Source organism: Neophocaena asiaeorientalis, unplaced genomic scaffold (assembly GCF_003031525.2).
Source record: "Neophocaena asiaeorientalis asiaeorientalis breed wild unplaced genomic scaffold, Neophocaena_asiaeorientalis_V1.1 scaffold495, whole genome shotgun sequence".
Lineage (NCBI taxonomy): Eukaryota > Metazoa > Chordata > Mammalia > Artiodactyla > Phocoenidae > Neophocaena > Neophocaena asiaeorientalis.
In genome coordinates this window covers 68,770-87,731 of record NW_020173512.1, presented here as the reverse complement: position 1 = coordinate 87,731, position 18,962 = coordinate 68,770, and the positions used below count along the sequence as shown (strand labels likewise).

At 41.3% G+C, this 18,962-nt stretch overlaps 1 protein-coding gene across 1 annotated transcript in view; it reads left to right on the top strand.

Annotated features, from left to right (window-relative positions):
- MAGI1 (membrane associated guanylate kinase, WW and PDZ domain containing 1) overlaps positions 1-18,962 on the top strand; it is a 609,319-nt gene that overhangs the window by 575,103 nt on the left and 15,254 nt on the right. Inside the window, exons 16-19 of the mRNA XM_024747645.1 lie at positions 5,664-5,755; positions 7,550-7,742; positions 11,024-11,332; positions 14,679-14,879. Of these exons, the coding sequence (XP_024603413.1) occupies positions 5,664-5,755; positions 7,550-7,742; positions 11,024-11,332; positions 14,679-14,879 (795 nt within the window). The remainder of the gene's footprint in view (positions 1-5,663; positions 5,756-7,549; positions 7,743-11,023; positions 11,333-14,678; positions 14,880-18,962) is intronic.

The window sequence follows — 18,962 nt, the reverse complement described above, 5'->3', positions numbered from 1 at the left end:
CACTGAAGCCCCCCCCCCCCCCCCTTGGACTTGGCTGTGAAGCATTTTACTTGCTGGCTAGAGCCACTCCTCTGTGACCCAAACCAAACAGGGGAGTGAGAACAGCATCACTGCCTGAGAAGGAAAGTGGCCCACACTGCTGGGTGCAAGTCAGCATTTAGGAGGCACGAGGGATGACTGGAGTCTTGGTGATGATCAAGTTCTAGAAGTCACCGAGGCTCCCTCTGTGCTTTTCCTCTTCAAGGAAGAGAAATCATTGCCTTCTTACTACCATAGTGCGTGGAATTAAGTTGGCTGTTTGACTAAGGCTTCACTGTGCTGGCAAAAGCCTGATCACTTGAGAAGGGGTTTATTTAGTCCCTAGACTAGAAAGACCCCTGAGTACACCTCACTCCGGGCCAGAGGAAATGAAGTTCCATTTGGAACATCCCTTGTAAGCAGTAGTTGCTAAGCATGAACCTGGTGTCTGTTCTCACTGTGTCTTCTCACTAATTGGAATGATTTCATGGAAGAAATGTTTTCCAAAGAGGAATATTTTCACATTCCCTTCACATTTCTCTTTAATCATGCAGGTCCTCCAATCAGTGACCCAACTTCAGTTGATGTGGAGATAACTGCTTTGTTGACTATGCCCCTGCTTTTCTCAGTAGAGTACACATTTATGACTGAGTTTCCCATGTATGAATCTTTTTGCGATAAAGTAAATCAGGTTCTGAAGTGCTGGTGCGGGCCTCATGGATTGACAGACAATTCTAACGCACCCAAAGAATAGGAGGCTGTAGCTCAGATGGCATTTTTACCTTGATGGAAGCAGTATTTCTTCAGAATTTGGTATTTAATCCATTTTTAAAAAAAGTTTTCACCAGAAAAAAAATAAGAAAAATATGTCATTCTGCCACAGCCAGCTGCTCTAAGCATTGAATGAGAGGCAGACTGAGATATTTGTAATGGTGCCAGTGTAGGCCTTAACTTTCTCGAACATCTAAGCAACAGGATCTAGCAGCACAAATGAGAATCAGGCTTTTTGCTGATTAGACGCTCCAGAATTGAGTGATTGTAGCAACCTGACCGATGTTAAAATTCACATAGATTTCTTCCTCACCACTAAATCAGGATAACGATGAGACTTTTCCCTCCATGATAATTATTCAGTATCTGTCACAGATTTTCTTTTTTTCACAGTACCTATGAATGAACCTATGTCAATCTTGTCTTTTTTTTTTTTTAAATCTTGTCTTTTAATCAGTATTTGGCTTTATCCCAGATCAGGTTCTGCCATTCCCTTAGGCTGTTTTTTTATCTTGTCTTTTGGAAAAAAATGAAAAAGTAAAGCATGTAGCCTCATTAGATGTGATTCCCTGCCCCTCTCCCCAAGACATATTAAAACGAGCAAAGTACTCCAGGAAAAAAACCACGAAAATTAAAGTCAGCGGTAACATCTTAATTGTACCCTTAATTTATCCCCCCTGTTTTGGGAAAATATATTTTCCTCATGTTTCATTTTATTGTAAAGGACAATGTGAAGATTCTTAACAAAGTCTCTGATCCAGTTCCTTCACATGGTCTGAATACCGTGCAAAATATAGCATTCTCGATATGGCCGTCTGTCAAAACAGCAGTGTCCAGTTGAATCAATCTGAATTACAGATGTGTTAATAAATCCCTCTGAAGAGCTTAAGTGTTCAATTAAGAACATGCATGGGTGGTGGTGGTGGGATTAACTGGGAGATTGGGATTGACATATATACACTAATATGTATAAAATAAATAACTAATAAGAACCTGCTGTATTAAAAAATAATAAAATAAAATTCAAAAAAACCCGAGAGTTATTAAAAAAAAAGAAAAAGCATGCTTGGAAGTCCTTTAAAAGCCATGTTGCCTGTTTGTTTTTTCTCTAGATAACATGCCAGTTGTGTACATCTTTTAAAAATGGCATCGATGCAATCTTATTTATAAGTGTTCAGGAAGAGCAGCTAGTACCCACTAGTGTTTACTGTGAAACAAAATCTAAAGCTTGCAGTTCAAACTTTGCCTGTTCACAAAAGAGTTGGGAAAGAAAAATGACAAAGCTGTCATTTTAACCAGCGTACACGTGTCCCTCGAGAGAGACATGCTTAATGGTCTGGAATTGGTGTACAGCTCCTTTATCATAGTTTAAGGAGCTTGGGTGTACGTCTAGATTTTAAGAGCTATTATGACAGTTCTTATTTGTGTATTTGTTCAGCTCTTGGCCAGATCTGATGATTTGTGTCACTAAACAAAAGACTGTTTCGGTTGAACTGCCCTAGAAGTCATCTGAACAGGTTTTAGCCCAAGAATTAATCCCACCAGGAACTTGATACTATTTTAAATAAACACAGTAATGTGGCTGTGACAAAAGTATGCTTAAATTTTTTCGAAAGGAAATAAGGGGTTAGACAAATCTCAGGTTCATGACATGATTCAAACAAGGTCATAAGAGAATGGGTACTTCAGGGTATAATTAAATAGGAAGAGTCTAAGATGGTAAAGGTAGTTCTGTGAAATTCTCGGCGGTACAGTTGTAAATTCTAGCTTTTTGCCAAGAGAAGTACGGTGGGAAAAAAAAAGAATCAAACCATAGTCTTTTAAAATCCACAGCAGCCTTGACCTTTATTGTGAAAGCTTAACTGCACCTTCCTTATCAATCAAAACTAAATGAAAATGAACTAAGAGAAAACACATACATTCAGCTTTGCAAAATTGTGACATTACTATTCCAGCTATGTCACCTTCGCCTGCATCGGGATTGAGCAAGGGTGAAAGAGACAAAGAAATCAATTCCACGAATTTTGGAGAATGTCAGAGTAAGGATCTGCTGAAAACTTTCATTTCTCCATTATTATTCATCCTGTTTGATGTTCCCATTGGTCTAGGGGGCTAGAAAGAAACTCAGAAAAAGGAGGGAAGAAAGAGGGATGCCATGAACAGAAGTGTTTGGGGTGCTTTTATTGACCAAGGCTAGAGCAAAGACAAGATGAAATTAAAAGTGATGGGCATTTTTTAACCAAGTCTGCAAATGTGTTGTGTGTCTGTAGTAATAGAGACGCCAGGGGAGTTCTCTGCAAACATGGTGATTCCATTTGTTTCTAATTATCAAAGGAAGTCTTTTGACTGCTTTATTGGGTCATTGGTGGAATTACCAAAGGAAATGAGCTGCTCTGATTGTCCCCTGTACCAGGGCTTAGAAGTGAAGAGAGCTGGATGAGATTTTCTTAGCTCTTCTTGATTTAGTCTCAAAAAGAAGGGGGGGTTGGTGTTAGTAATATCAGAAAGATGGTTCTACCCTGCTGCCTCTTGAAAACTTAATTCTAATAAAATCTGCCTGAAATAAAGAAAAGAACAAAAAATGTTTGGGGGGAATAGTTTAGAAACTTTAGTGTCCTTGCTAAGAAGGGACAGCAGAGGACAAAGAAGAGAAACATCATTCTATAATTCTCTAATATGTTTCAGTACTGATTGATCACCAAAGTTATATATTTAGAACATGGCATTTGGTTCGTAGAATATAATTGTCGAGATGCCCAAGTTCAAGAACCAAAAGACTTTCTTTTAACACATCTGTGTTTGTGTGTGTTTTCCTGAAAGGCTCATCATTGGCATCTTCTACATCCTTGGTGTCTGTCATTGGGCATCTTCATTTTCAACAGGAAGCTTTTTAAATAAATTTGCCGTCTGTTTATTAATTCTCAGAGGAACAATTTTTTTTCCAATGGACTGAACTGTATGATAAGCCTAAGTCTGTTGGCCATAATTGCCCATCCCATGGTGGCTTACTCCTAACTGAGCAATAAAATGCAGAAACTTGCTACATTTGGTTACACTGTAGGATGGGCAGATGTTCCTGTGTTAAATGTTGCTGCAGAAAAAATTGGTCTGAGCTGGAGGTCTCTGCAGAGGTCTTTCCCTTGTTCACAGAAGGGCTCATCAGATTTCAAGCAGACTCTGCCAAGAACCTAGTGCTGGCTGGAAAGCACCCATGGTCTGTTTTGGTAATAATCCTCCAGCTTGAGTGAACCAAAGACGACGGAGACTCAACCTGATTTAATTTGTTGTTTCAATGAGGCTCTTGAAACAATAGCCAGCTACTCAAACAGAAAGAAAATATTGTTACCTTTAGCATGTTGAAGAAAATACCATTCTCGAATTGTGTCCCGTGCTGTAGCCTAACTCCATGTACCATGGCATCTTACAGCTTAGCCTCAGCAATTATAAGAAAAAAGCATTGGATAAGAAGCTCCCTTGAAAGCATGGCATTAAGATAGCTCAAGCACGAATATTCGATTCAGACTCCTCTGACTGGTGCTTACGTGTTCATTTAGTTTCTTCTCTCTCGGCATACATTTTAAGCTCGTGGGTGAGTCCCGAAAAGGGGACATCTCTCGCTAGCTTGAAGTCTAAACAACCACCTCCTTCTTCCCTATTCCACTGTACAAAATCAGAGAAGATGGGAATTAAGTTCTCAGTACATACACAACTCCTTCAGCCCCAAAGCCAAGGAATTAAAGAAACCAGAAATTCTGCAGAACAGTATTTGAAAATCTCCTTTAGGATTCATGGCCACTAAGTTATATATTTTTTCTTTAAATAAAAGATTTGTCATTTTACAGACTGTAAAACATACTACTTAAACACTAAAATATTAAGTAAGAATTAAATAGAAGTAACCCTTTTTTTTATTACTTTAGTTAAGTAACAGAGTGTTATATAGGACAATCTCATGTACAGTAAGCGTGTTCTTAAGGAAAATACTTTTTTAAAAAATGAGATTTCCATTTGAAAGCCCTGGACTATTACTGAATTTTAAAAGTAAAATATCAAGCTGTTAGATAATAAATGAATACTTATAGTGGTGAAATATTATAGGCAAATACTGGAATAAAGCACTTATTTTAGTGATGAAATATGGCTCATAGATATAGGACAGTTTTGTTCTCACCAGTGATCTTAAGGATATAGAAGGCTGACTACTTTTTCATAATAGCAGTGAAATCATAGTACATTTTATAAATTTGGAAATATTAGGATGTTTGAGAGTAACTCTTTTGGCAAAAATGATCTAACAGGTCATATTCTTGGCATTGCTAGTCTTGATTACTTTAAGGGAAAAAAGAAGTGATTTTCTTTTTTTTAATTGAGAACACTTTGTACCTCGAGCTGTTTTCTTTCATCTTCTAGTTGATAGCATCAGGCACTTAACAGGTCTTCTAAATCCTCAGAGCCAACCTGTACTTCAGAGGTCGCTCTGACAGCATGAGCTCCTTCCTCAGACGTGGGCACCCACTTTGCGAGGCAGAGCCTGATGAGTTTAATTTATTTAATTCCCCTTGCACCAATACCCAGGAGAGTGGTGAGTGCTGACTGCAGCCTTCCTCAGGGACAATGGCTTGATTAGGAATTAACAAACAGTGATTAGTCCTTTGAAAAAAATCTTAAGGTTCAATGACTATTCCTACCATTTACTTTCACCCAGTGTCCTCTGTTATTGCACCCGTCCAGATTATTTTGTTTACTTGTGTGTATTGGAATGCTGTCATCTGCTCAAACACCATCAGTATCCGTCCTGTTAACGGTGTTCGCCTTAGGGCTCTGATTCCTTTTATCCGAGAAATAATCTCTCTCTTCCTCATCCCTCTCTGCAGTTCCAGATTATCAAGAACAGGACATCTTCCTCTGGAGAAAAGAGACTGGATTTGGATTTAGGATTCTGGGTGGCAATGAACCAGGGGAACCTGTGAGTCTTTTGTCTCCCTGCCCCTTGCCCCCCATCCCACCCTACCCCGCACCACCCTGTGCAGTTTTCTAAGACTTCAAGGCAAATTGGCAGCAGTGACAAATCACCAAGATTTGAGTCCCGCCAGGTGCACCCCTTATATATTCCCTGACTGTTTCATCTTAAGCACTGGGGGTTATTCTTTGGATTTTGTGAACTCTTTCTTTCTTGATAAAGAAGGGACTAGATCCTTTCTAAAAAGTGTGTGTTTGTGTTTGTGGAAAGCGGCAGCTGCAGCGTCTGGAGCTCCCCATCAGAGAAAAGGGAACCGAAAAGCAAAATAGGAATAGACATCAACTGGGAATACAGTGGCCTGATCCTTCTGGCCAATTCTGTTAAATCTGCCAGCAGCTAGTTGGCTTTGTATATTGAGTAGCTAGGACAGAGAGCGCTTGACAAGGCATTATGAAAGGTTAGAGAAAGTAGGACCACGCTCTTTACAAAATTAGGGAAAGAACCCTGAACAAGGACCAGGAGACATTTAACCTCTCCAGGCCTCATCTTTAGAATAAATTGAGGAGAACGTCACAGGATTCTTTTGAAAGGGGAAAAGAGAACTAAAGATAAGTATCGTTCATTTCCTCATCACAGTAAAAATAGCTGTTGTTTCTTGAGTGCTTACTATGTGCCAGGTGCTATGCTAAAGGCTTCTAACACCCATTCTTCTCGTGTATCCATCAAATCTATGAATCTGTCCCATTTTTCAAATCATGAAATAAAGACACAGAAAGGTTAATGAACCTGCCTGGCATCGCAGAGCTAGTAAATGGAGGGACTGGAAAGGGTGTGATTCCAGAGTCCATGTTCTTAAGCACTCTTCTGTCAAAGTTCTTTGTAAATGATAAATGCCATGTAAAGGTCACTGTAGCATCATTATCTAGAGAGAAGGCAAGCAAGGCACAAATATTTTAGCTAAAGTATAACAACAGCAAGACACGAAATATAAAGACCTGCTCTGCATGCAGGTGCTATAGACTATGAAAATAGGGATGCCCAACCAGACTTGGCTTGATTCATCCCTTCATTTAACACCACTTATCATGCATTCCCTTTTGCTAGGCACATGCTGACCTTTAAAGCAAAGTTGTATGACTATTATAATTAGTAGAGTTTTCTGAACAGAGGCCTCTTAGGTGGATAGAAGAGGGGGAAAAGTTTTGCCAATGAAGGGAGTAAAATGATTTATTTTTGCAAAGGGGAAGAAACAATGAGTCAGCAAACCACAGATAAATAAATGTCAGGGTACTAAACAAGAAAAAGTTATTTTTTCCATTTAAGAATTATTGTATCACCTAGCACAGCACCTGGTACCCAGTGGGCGCTCAGTAAGGGTTTGTGGCATGGATGCAGACATGAATGAATGAACTGAATTGTTTTCAGAGGTTGTGAAGGCCATCATTTTACAGGCAAACCTCATTTTATTGTGCTTTACAGATAGTACATTTTTTTACAAATTGAAGTTTGATGGCAGCCCTACATTGTCAGATGATGGTTAGCATTTTTAACAATAAAGTATTTTTTAAATTAAGGTATGTACTTTTTTTTAGACATAATGCTATTGCATACTTAAGACTACAGTATAGTGTAAACATAATTTTATGTGCACTGGGAAACCAAAAAATTCATGTCACTTGTTTTGTGGTGACATTAGCTTTATTGCGGTGGTCTGGAACCGAACCTGCAATATCCCCGAGGTGTGCCTGTAATAGTAAACCAAAAGGTCAGTGTTTCATCCATTGTCCAATTACTCAACAGATTTATATCGGTCACATCGTACCACTGGGTGCTGCTGATACAGACAGCCGCCTGAGGTCTGGGGATGAATTAATCTGTGTGGATGGGACACCAGTCATTGGCAAATCACACCAGCTTGTGGTCCAGCTTATGCAACAAGCCGCCAAGCAAGGTCACGTCAATCTCACGGTGCGGCGTAAAGTGGTGTTTGCAGGTATGTTTTTCATTCATCCCTTTAGACAGTGCCTTGTCACTTTATGCACAGAAGAGGCCCCTTTCCTGTGTCCGTCTCCTCAAGCATGTATTTTAGCAAATGTTTATGAATGTGATTAAGCTCAGAATTTCCAGATGGAACCCTTCAAAACTACTGTCACTTAAAAGCACTTTAATGGGGCTTCCCTGGTGGCACAGTGGTTGAGAGTCCACCTGCCGATGCAGGGGACACAGGTTCGTGCCCAGTCCGGGAGGATCCCACATGCCGCGGAGCGGCTGGGCCCGTGAGCCATAGCCCCTGAGCCTGCGAGTTCGGAGCCTGTGCTCCGTGGCGGGAGAGGCCACATCAGTGAGAGGCCCACGTACCGCAAAAAAAAAAAAAAAAAGTAAAGCACTTTAATGTGCCATCCGTACATGTTCAGCAAAGGCTTTTAGAAGAAGCCTAGTTGAATATATGTTACCTCCCTCCATCCCCTTGCTAAACAGAACTTAGTCATTCTCTTCACTTGATGGGAATTCTCAACAAAAGAGGTTAGGAGAATTGTAGCTTCAAATTAAGAGAGCAAAAATTAGGTTTGCACTGCTAAATAAGCTCATAAAAAAGCTGCTCTGTTGTTGACAGTCATATGTATTAAACTATTTTAATTTTTACATTTTTCACTATAAGCAAGTTGTAGAGCTGGCCAGTTCTAGGTCATGTTTCAGTCCTTCCTCCTGCAACTCAAATTCGTATACATCCTTCCAGGCCCAACTCAAAGATAACCTTATCTGTAAAACCCTCAGAAATTCCCTCCTTCCTCCAACTGTCTGCTGAGTTTAGCCTTCCCTTCTTGCCATCCTTGGGCATCGTGGTTCACTTCCGTATCAGAATCTGCCATTTTGAGGCAGTATTGGGTAAGTGTCTGCCCTTCCCATTCATTCACCATGTTTGCCTGCAGCCCCTGCCTCCAGGTATTCAAGACAGAACCCAGAATGCAGAAGAGGCAGATTCCATGTGGTATCAGTTGAATTATTGAAGCAGGATGACGTGAAATATTAGGAATTCTCCATAGCTGTAATACTAGTGAAACACCTGTTTATCAGATAAAATCAACTGTCATCTTGTTTTAAAAACAAACAAAAAAAATAACTCATAGGGACTTCCCTGGCAGTCCACTGGTTGAGACTCCTCGCTTCCATTGCAGGCGACATGGGTTCGATCCCTGGTTGGGGAACTAAGATCCCATATGCCTCCTGGCATGGCCCCCCCAAAAAAAAATTTATAGGGCTCATTTAAATGGTATATAATTAATTACAAAAGAATTAAGATGTCAGATTCCAGTGTGAGAGCCCTACCTGTTGCAGCCATGAAAAGAGTGTTAATCATTTACGTCCCTAGAGCTCATTTATGGCCTCAGGATCTTAACGTAGCAGCAATCAGAAATGGCTTTTGAGATGAGATGAAAACTTTCTGACTTCACTGGTCCAAATAAAAATAGTAGAGCAATGTGATTTTTGTTTGTTTCAGATGTATTGGGGTATTTAAGATCTGGGTTAAAGGCATGTTCAGTCTTTGAAAAGACATAAGGCTAAGGGAAATAAGCCAGTCACAAAAGGACAGATGTTATATGCTGCCACTTCCATGAGGTACCTCGAGTAGTCGAGTCATAGAGACAGAATGTAGAATGCTGGCTGTACCAGGGGCTGGGGAGGGGAGAGTGATTAGTTAGTGTTTAATGGGTACAGAATTTCAGTTCTGGAAAATGAAAGGGTTCTGGAGATGGATGGTGGGGATGGCTGCATAACAGTGCTTCTGTGCTTAATGCCACTGAACTGTACACCTAAAATGGTCAAAATAGTAAGGTTTATGTTCTGTATATTTTACCACACTAAAAATGAAATCTGTGAAAGGAGATGCTTTGGGGAATAAATTTAGTAGTCCTATCCAAAACCTGAACACATATTTTGCTGTTGACATGAAAACCAAGTCGCTCCCACCTACTACGGTGGCTATTTAGGAGTGCTTTACCCTGTCACTTGAGAAAGCAATAAAACTGAAATTTGATCAAACGAATTCTGAGGGAGGCTAATGTATCCAATTGTGTGATCAGAGTAGATCATTGACATCTGGAAGCGAGGAAGAGAAGCGAAGTATACCTCTGACAGGTGTTGTCAGGAATCCCACAGTAGGGAAATCTTTTTTTTTTTTTTTTTTTTTTTTTTTGCGGTACGCGGGCCTTTCACTGTTGTGGCCTCTCCCATTGCGGGGCACAGGCTACGGATGCGCAGGCCCAGCGGCCATGGCTCACGGGCCTAGCCGCTCCGCGGCATGTGGGATCTTCCCAGACCGGGGCACGAACCCGTGTCCCCTGCATCGGCAGGCAGACTCTCAACCACTGTGCCACCAGGGAAGCCCTGGGAAATCTTAATGGTACTGTCAGCTTACCATGTCTCTGGTGATGGAGAAAGCAAAGCAAAACTGTTTGCAAATCTGAGCAGAATGTGACTTGCGGGTAATGACAATTTGAGTGCAGCGAAGGGCATATCTCTGAGGCAAAAATGGTAGTCACCCTTGCTGTGGGCCACACCTATACATCCTTCAGTGGGTCATTTTTGTTTGTTTGTTTTGTTGAAGTCCAGTTGCTGTACAATATTATGTAAGTTACAGGTGTACAAGGCCGTGATTCACAATTTTTAAAGGTTGTACTCCATTTATAGTTATCATAAAATATTGGCTGTATTCCAGTGTCATACAATATATCCTTGTAGCTTATTTTATACCTAATAATTTGTACCTCTTAATCCCCTACCTCTATATTGCCCCACCGCCCATCTTCTCCCCATTGGTAATCTCTAGTTTGTTCTCTGTATCTGTGAGTCTGCTTCTTTTTTGTTATATATACTAGTTGGTTGTATTTTTTAGATTCCACATATAAGTGATCTCATACAGCATTTGTCTTTCTTTGTCTGACTCATTTCACTCATCATAGCGTCCAGGGGTTGGTTTTTGATTTGTGAACCGGGAAATATTTCAGACTGGGCCGATCTTGCTGCAAATTTGAGTCTGTATGCAGATGTTGAGATAACAATATTGCTGTAAATGATACAGAATTGGGGTGTCCCCTTTGGTGTTTTTCCATGAACTCTTTTCAATTCCTGTATCTCAGTTCTGTGAGGCCAGCTGCTGTCATAGCTGTCACTCTCTTGATTTCATTGCGGAGCCTTGGGGGAAGGAGGAAGGGGTGGCAGGCAGGGCACGTTTCTCGCAAAGGCGGGTAACTGAGAGGTGAATCTCTTGCACAGCCTCCAAAACAGAGAATGAGGTGCCCTCGCCAGCCTCCTCCCATCACAGTAGCAACCAGCCGGCCTCACTGACCGAGGAGAAGCGCACTCCACAGGGCAGCCAGAACTCCCTGAACACGGTGAGCTCCGGCAGCGGCAGCACCAGCGGCATTGGCAGCGGCGGCGGCGGCGGCAGCGGCGTGGTGAGCACCGGCGTGGTGAGCACCGTGGTCCAGCCCTACGACGTGGAGATCCGGCGCGGGGAGAATGAGGGCTTCGGCTTCGTCATTGTGTCGTCGGTGAGCAGGCCTGAGGCAGGGACGACATTCGGTGAGTGCGGTCACTTCTCCCTAGTGTTTCCTGGGATGCCCGGGACTGTTCTATGGCAAGTAAAAGACAGCCAAAATCTCATTAACAGAAATGCTTTTCATGCTTTCCGCTTCAGATGATGAAAGTCTTAATTGAGGATGGAGTTAGTTGGGTGGCTTTTCCCCTCCTGAAGGCTGGGATTTTTTGTTTTTAACCCTTCAGCTTCCATTCTGATTGCGTGTTCACAGGCAGACTATTTCACGCATAGGTGAAATTTGCAAAGCAGACCCTTGACAGGATAGAGTGTGAGAAATTCTTGCTAGAGAAAGCCGTTTGCAAAGTTCTGAGCGGGATATCAATCATAGCAGTTGCCTCAGAAGGTCTGAGTGGTTTTTTTTGTTTTTTTTTTTTAATAAATTTATTTATTTATTTTTGCCTACGTTGGGTCTTAGTTGCTGTGCACAGCTTTCTCTAGTTGCCGCGAGCAGGGGCTACTCTTCATGGCGGTGCGCAGGCTTCTCATTGCAGTGGCTTCTCTTGTTGCGGAGCACGGGCTCTAGGCGTGCGGGTTTCAGTAGTTGAGGAGAGCTGGCTTCAGTAATTGTGGCACACGGGCTTAGTTGCTCTGCAGCATGTGTGATCTTCCCGGACCAGGGCTCAAACCCGTGTCCCCTGCATTGGCAGTCGATTCTTAACCACTGCGCCCACAGGGAAGTCCCGGTGTAGGAGTTTTTAAAAGAAGCATATGGTTGTAGAAATAAATGCCAGGGGAAAAAAACAGGTATAAGGAGTAAAAATATACATGAAACGCCCCTACATCTTGTCCTTTCTCTACTCTATCCCCATCTGAAATTTTAAAATTTTAATTTAAAATAATATGTTTACTGTTGCTTGGTTAAGAATCTAATTAAAATCTGAGTTCAGAGCCGCTTGTCTTCACTGCCCTTGAATTGTAGCAGGGATGATCGTCCTGTCTCATCCAGATGTTGGGGGTTTCAGCAGAGTATGGAGAAACACGGCTGTCACCCTCTCAGAAGGTTAACTCTCTGCTGGGTGCAATAGCTGAGACAAATAGGAAGCCAGGTGATTCCAGGAACTAGGAATCTATGAATCTGTTTCCTATTAGGATGGATTATAAGTATGTACTCCAAAACTGATCACCTTCTTCATTAAATAAAACATAATTTGTTATTTTCCCGAAGCACATTTGTTAATTAATCTGAAATATGGTGGGAGACAGTGAAGGGCTGTGCAAGCTTTGGAATGTACTTCACCTCTGTTTCCAAATGACTTATCCACGAGGAATCTGAGGACCCGTGGCCCAGGTCGTTTGTTGGCTGACATCAGCTAGGTGCTCCCTCCCGTTAGCTTTCTGCCCTGGTACAACTCCATTTGCCTCCATTTAGTCTTGGTACATTGTTTCCTGCTAAAGCCATTTCCCACTAAGGTGCGTTCATTAGGAGACAGTGAGTTAAGCCAGTTCCATGCATGTGTGGCTGCCGAAACAAACACCCATTACTAACAGTGCTTCTGTGAGCTCCATTAATGACATTATCACAGCATGTCACGGGTGGTGGGTGACTTGACCTCAAGGCAAGGTTGTTTTTGCTTTGTTTTTCCAGTAGTTTTGGAGACTTTTCTGCTTAATTTAAAAATAAAAAGAAAGGCAGGGGGGGAAAGAAATATCAAGTTATTTTCTTTAGATCTACAGTTTGTCCCCATGTACCCTGTGATGTTCTCAGGATTTCAGAGTTCTCAGTTTCCCTTTCTAGAATGAAATAGCAGCTATGTCTGTGTTATTTAACGAATACGGAATGACTTCACCCACAGTTTGGTCTTTGATTGCTTTCCTCTGGCTCTTAATACAAACAAATTAAACTTTCCCTAATACCTTGCATGAGACTTCTGAGCTATGCGGAGCTTTCTTCCCACCTGCTGTATGATACCTTTCCCATGGGACTCGTTCTTGGAGATGGGCTAAATTTAATCAAGACCTTGAATTTGGGTATGGAGGCTTTCCACCACACCTGCTTGTTGCTTGTTCCAGAAGACTGTTTAACTACCTTTTGAAAGATTCTTTGACCTTGACCTTACATCCCGTGATACAGACTCAGGCAAATATGCTGAAATTCAAAGGAATTGTAGCTCATTTTCCCACACATTTCTCTAAATTAGGACGGAAGAGTCCTCTCAGTTAGTTTCAACATCTCCCATGTTAGTTTTGACACCTTTTCCCACAGTGGCTCAAGTATACAAGTATCTTTACAGCCCCCAGGAAGACAAACTCTCAGAATCAGTGAATATGCCTAAGAAAGTTTGAAACTCAGTATGCAATTATCTGGAAACCCTGTGTCAGGCGTCAAAGCCAATTTTCCACCTCTCTTTAAAAGTTACCAACGCTCTTGGTTGTGACATGAAATGCCTCAGAGCACACAGTAAACCTTCTTCAAATGCACTTTTCCTGGTTTTTCCTCTCGTAGCTGTGTAGTAACTGATCAGGACAAAGGAAATGATTAAAGGAAAAGGGTTGAGGAATGATTTGAACCTAGCTTTGGTTCACTGTCCTCAGCCTGAGTATGTACTAGATTTTCTTATTCCTTTGAGGGGATTTTTATGAGGAACAAGGAGGATTTCAGAGCTAATGAGCCATTTGGGCCCTTCTCTGAAAGCACACGAGAGAGGCTGATTGAGCAAAGGTCATAAAAGGAAAAATACGTGTCAAGGTTGGGTGCCTTCTTGGCTCATCTCATATGTGCCCTTTTGCTAAACCTTTCATCATTCTGAATAGAAGGCAGAAAGTCTAAGTGTTTGTCTGTTAGGCATTTTCAGATTGGATTTTTGGCGCTAGCAGACTCCTAGGCCTCACCAGACGCCCAGTGATTATTTTTTCTAAATGGAGAAAGAACAAAACATTGGCAGAAGCGTAAGCAACACCTGGCGAAAATGATGTGACGTGAGCACAGAATGCGCAAAAGCCTCCCTCCCAGCTCTGGGTTTCACCTTTGCAGCCCCCAAATAAGCCTATGGCAAGTTATTTTTGGGGCTCTTGAGAGTCTTCAGAAGTTCCTAAAGATCCCAAATTTTGCCACTGATCGAAGGAGGGAAGCTTGGGGTCCCCCCTTCTTTTGAATCGGGAAAGGACTGCAGCAATGAACTATCATTTTTTCAGGGCTGTAACTTCTTAAACAAACGCCCGGAACTTTGCCAATGTTTTGAGCCCCGGCACAGAGTTCTCCTTTAATAACATTTGCTTAATGCTTTGATTAATTAACACTTAACCTTCTCTTTCCCTTCTCAACCCTTTTTCTCCTCCCTTCACTCTATTCCCATGTAACTTAAAAAAAATTAAAACTGACTATCAAAGCAGGCAATGCATGTGTGGCCATGCCTCACAAAATAGGTCGGATTATTGAGGGGAGCCCTGCTGACCGATGTGGCAAGCTGAAAGTAGGAGACCGGATCTTGGCGGTAAATGGATGTTCCATCACCAACAAGTCCCATTCCGACATTGTCAACCTCATCAAGGAAGCGGGAAACACAGTTACCCTCCGCATCATTCCCGGGGATGGTAAAGTATACCTATTGTGTGTGTGTCTCTCTCCAGCTCTGTCTCTGTCATTAGTGTTCATGTAATTGAATAGTTTTGACTTAGAGGCAGCCGTATCCATGTCTAACTGAACATACCCATCAAGCAAACATGAGCCACCGTTACTAAATCTTACGTCACCCTCTTGACTTCATCCTCTAGCCCTGGGACCCTGTCTTGCTACAGAGATAAACATTTCAGAAAAATCTTTAACTTTCTCCGATTTATTTTGGCTTTGGTGCCCTTGTCTTTAAAACAGCAGAAAAGTTTGAGTACAAGTGGTGAAGCTCGTCTGATATTCTACCTGGCAATTATTAAAGATTTTTTTTAAAACAGTGACTAAAATCTGAATGCGTAGTATGGCGACATCACAAAAGTTATGTAAGGACAATGCAGAGCCAGTGCTCTTTTTTTTTTTTTCAATCTGAATAAGTGAATGTATCAAAGTTTTTTATTTAATGGGAGGTTATTAGGATTTGTGCCTATGTGGTTTGTCCCTAATTTTTGCATGTGGATGAAAAAAGAATAAAATCTCTGTGTTTTTGATATTTTAACCGGCCTCCATTAAACTAGGCCTGTTCTTGTTTATTTGTTTGATTGGTTCAATTCAAATCTTTGGTTCTTTTGTAGCAGTGGTGATTCTGTCCCCTGGGGGGACATTTGGCAATGTCTGGAGTGGGTGCTAATGGCCTCTAGTGGGTAGAGAGCAGGGATGCTTCTAGACCTCCTACAGTACATGGGGCAGCCCCCACTGTCAAAGATTATCCAGCAAAAAGTGTCAATACTCATTATTCATATTTAATAAAAGTGAAGTTGATAACGCTAATGTCACTAAGTATAGCTCCTTCAGAGAATTAAGTCCTGTATATTGACTTCCTTCTAAGCAGATTTTGCCCTTGGGAAAGAAGTGATAGTTGTCCTAGAATGTTTCAGTGTCTTTTTTTTTTTCATTCTTGCTACATATGTTATAAAATAAAATATATTCTAAAAGTCAATGAGTATTTCTCAAGAGGAAACTGTGGTTTATGGGGGAACTGTGATAAAACTCTCTGCCACTGATCTATAAAATAAGAAAATCAGAGATTTTATCTGAAAGTAATTCAGCAGATCAACATTTTTATATACTAATTGCTAGAAAGTGAGCCATATTATTTTAAAACTCGAGTACTGTAGACTGTGCCTTTCAGAAGAAGAAAATCTAAAACCGAACAATAAATATTTGAACATCGTTGGTCCTAAGAACAGCGAGGTTCCTCTGTACCCAAAATACCCCATACCAAATGTAGAGGAAAAAATAGCTCCTTGAATGATGGTCTCTTTCAGCCTGCCTCAAATGCATGGTTAGTAATTTACCATCTGGTCTAGAGTCCATTCTACCTATTTACCACACTGGAAAGCTATTACAGTTTAGGAAAGTGATCACAAGATGATAGAACATAGGTTCCTAATGGAAAGGATGAAGGAGGCCAGAAAAATTTGGTGACAAATGGTTGAGAGAGCCTAATGTAGTATATAAATTCAGATATATTTATCTCCATGCTGTGGAGAGATTTCAAAAAAATTAATCCAAAAGAAAGAGACACAGGAATTGACTGGCTGGGTCTGTGTTGGTCAGTCTTAATGTGGGAATGAGAATTTCCAAAAAGGAAGGAAGGAAAGAAAGTGCTCCTTAAGGGAAGGGCTTAGAAAAAGAGTTCACAATCGGGAAAGGTGTAGATATGCAGAAGCAACTTATACTCCTGTGCACATACTTGTTGACTTAATTTAATGTTCTTCAAGGGAAAATAGTTTTGGAGAACCTGAACACCAAAAAATAGAACGCAAGGTAGATCATCCAATAACAGTTGTGAATAAAAAGACGTTTTTTAAAACTTCAGTCCTTCAACAGTGAAGAATTCAGACAGGCATATCACAGGCCATCTTGGTTAGAAGAAAGTAAACATTACAGTTGAGACAGTGTAGTTAAGGAGCGACGTGTTGCTGAGGATGTGATTTCATTCCATGATATTTCAGGAATTCATCACCATGGTAATAAAACTCTTCACCAATTACGCTGTAATTTTCAAAGTCCAGGTAAAGCGAATCAAGCCTGGCAGCCAGAGGGTGGGTTTGTAATGCTCATCTTTTAAATGGGGCCAAAAGTTGCCGTCTTGGAAATTAGAGTGAAGGCAGGGGAGTTAGGTTTCTGGAGAGATGGAGAGTTGCTGGAGCAATCCAGAAGGATTTTGCAAAAACCTAGAAGACAGAGAGTGACCATTACAATCTGATGAAGAGAAAATCGTGCTGGATCCACCTCCTCTCCGTGAAAGTGTGTTGGACATGGTAGATTGTAAGGTAAAAGGAAGGTGTTCTCTCCATGTTAGGGACCTCTGATCTCCTTCAGTCTCTCACTCTAGTATTTAATGGATCCAGTAGCCCAGAGGCATTTTGTTCCATGATCCTCACAAGGAGACTGAAGTTCTTCATTAGAGTGGCTTTGGAGCTCTTAGAAATACATCTTGTCCAGGGTACTGTTCTCAGAAACCCAAGGAGGCACTTCACAAAGAGGCTGTCTTATGAGTCAGACAGGAGATAAGCTGACCAAACTTGGAGGAGATCAGGCTAAACACTTTATATGAGCTTCTGGGCTACAGTTATTTGTCCATTACTGAGTTGAAGAAGACTAACTCATCCTTTCTTTGCACAGTTCCTGAAAGAGAAACTTACAAAGCAAGGTAGTCTTGAAATGTCACAATGTGGTTGAGCAATTTTCAGTTCTTGAGGTTTATTTTTATCAGACATTCAAGTCAAAGGTGTGACAAGGATTGAACTGAAGTCATCATTTTCAAACTGTCATTTAACATTTGTGTTCTCTGACTTAATCCTGTCATGTGAATCTTATTTCAACTCAGGATAAATATTTGCAAAATGTGTATCCAGAGATTCCTCTAAGAGCTCACCCATCTACCATTAATGGAGTCATGAATTAAGGAGAGATTTGCATATAGTTAATGACCAAGAATGTCCCCAAATGAAATTCACAACCAAAATATTAATATACGGTTTAAAGGATTAAACTATACCTGGTATTAGTCCCCAAATGACTTTATTATATACTTTCCCTCTGTTCTACATAAGGCATTGTAACCATCATTTTGATTTCTTACAACAAATTGTTTTAGTTTTCTAAATAAAAAAATGATCAAATTTAAGGAAAAAAAGAAGATGCACCATTGGTTGGGCAGTGCTGAGAACCCACTCCCCATCCACTGCTTTATCTAGCTCATGCTGCTTGTTCTTTTTTTTTTTTTTTTTGCCACACTGCACGGCATGTGGGATCTTAGTTCCCCGGCCAGGGATCGAACCTGTGCCCCCTACAGTGGAAGTGCAGTCTTAACCACTGGACCACCAGGGGAGTCCCATGCTCATGTTCTTTTTTCTTATCATCAGTCACGTGATTCTCCAGCTTCACTCCTCTCTAAGTAGTTTCCCTCACTGTGCCTCTCTCGTTTCCTTCTCACCTTTCTGGCTCCAACAAAGGCTTTGAAACACGACCCCCTTGATGTGGCACTATCGTGTTGTTGGAAGTCCTGCCTTCCCAGTTCTAGGACAGGCCTGGCTCAGAGTTCTCACCATCTCCGCTTTTACTACCTTTGGGACCAGGATAGGAGATGAAGTGGGGGCAGAGCCTCTTCTCCTGTGAGAGATGGACAAGGGATAGGAAATTGATCATGGCAACACAGAAAGGCCCACAGAATGGCTGAACATACTGAATTTGAACTTGAATTTTTACTAGTTACACCACACATACTTCCTACCACTTGTGTTCTATAGAAACACCCTGTGAAATCTGGGTGGAATGAGACTCTAATCAGACAGAGCAGACCCTGACTGAGACAGGCTCACATGGAAAATCATCAGATAGAATCAAGTTCAAGGTAATGAAAATATTTATGAGCTTAAAAATATATTATTTAGGGACTTCCCTGGTGGTCCAGTGGTTAAGACTCCACGCTTCACTGCAGGGAGCTCGGGTTAGGTCCCTGGTTGGGGAACTAAGATCCCACGTGCCGCCTGGCTCGGCCA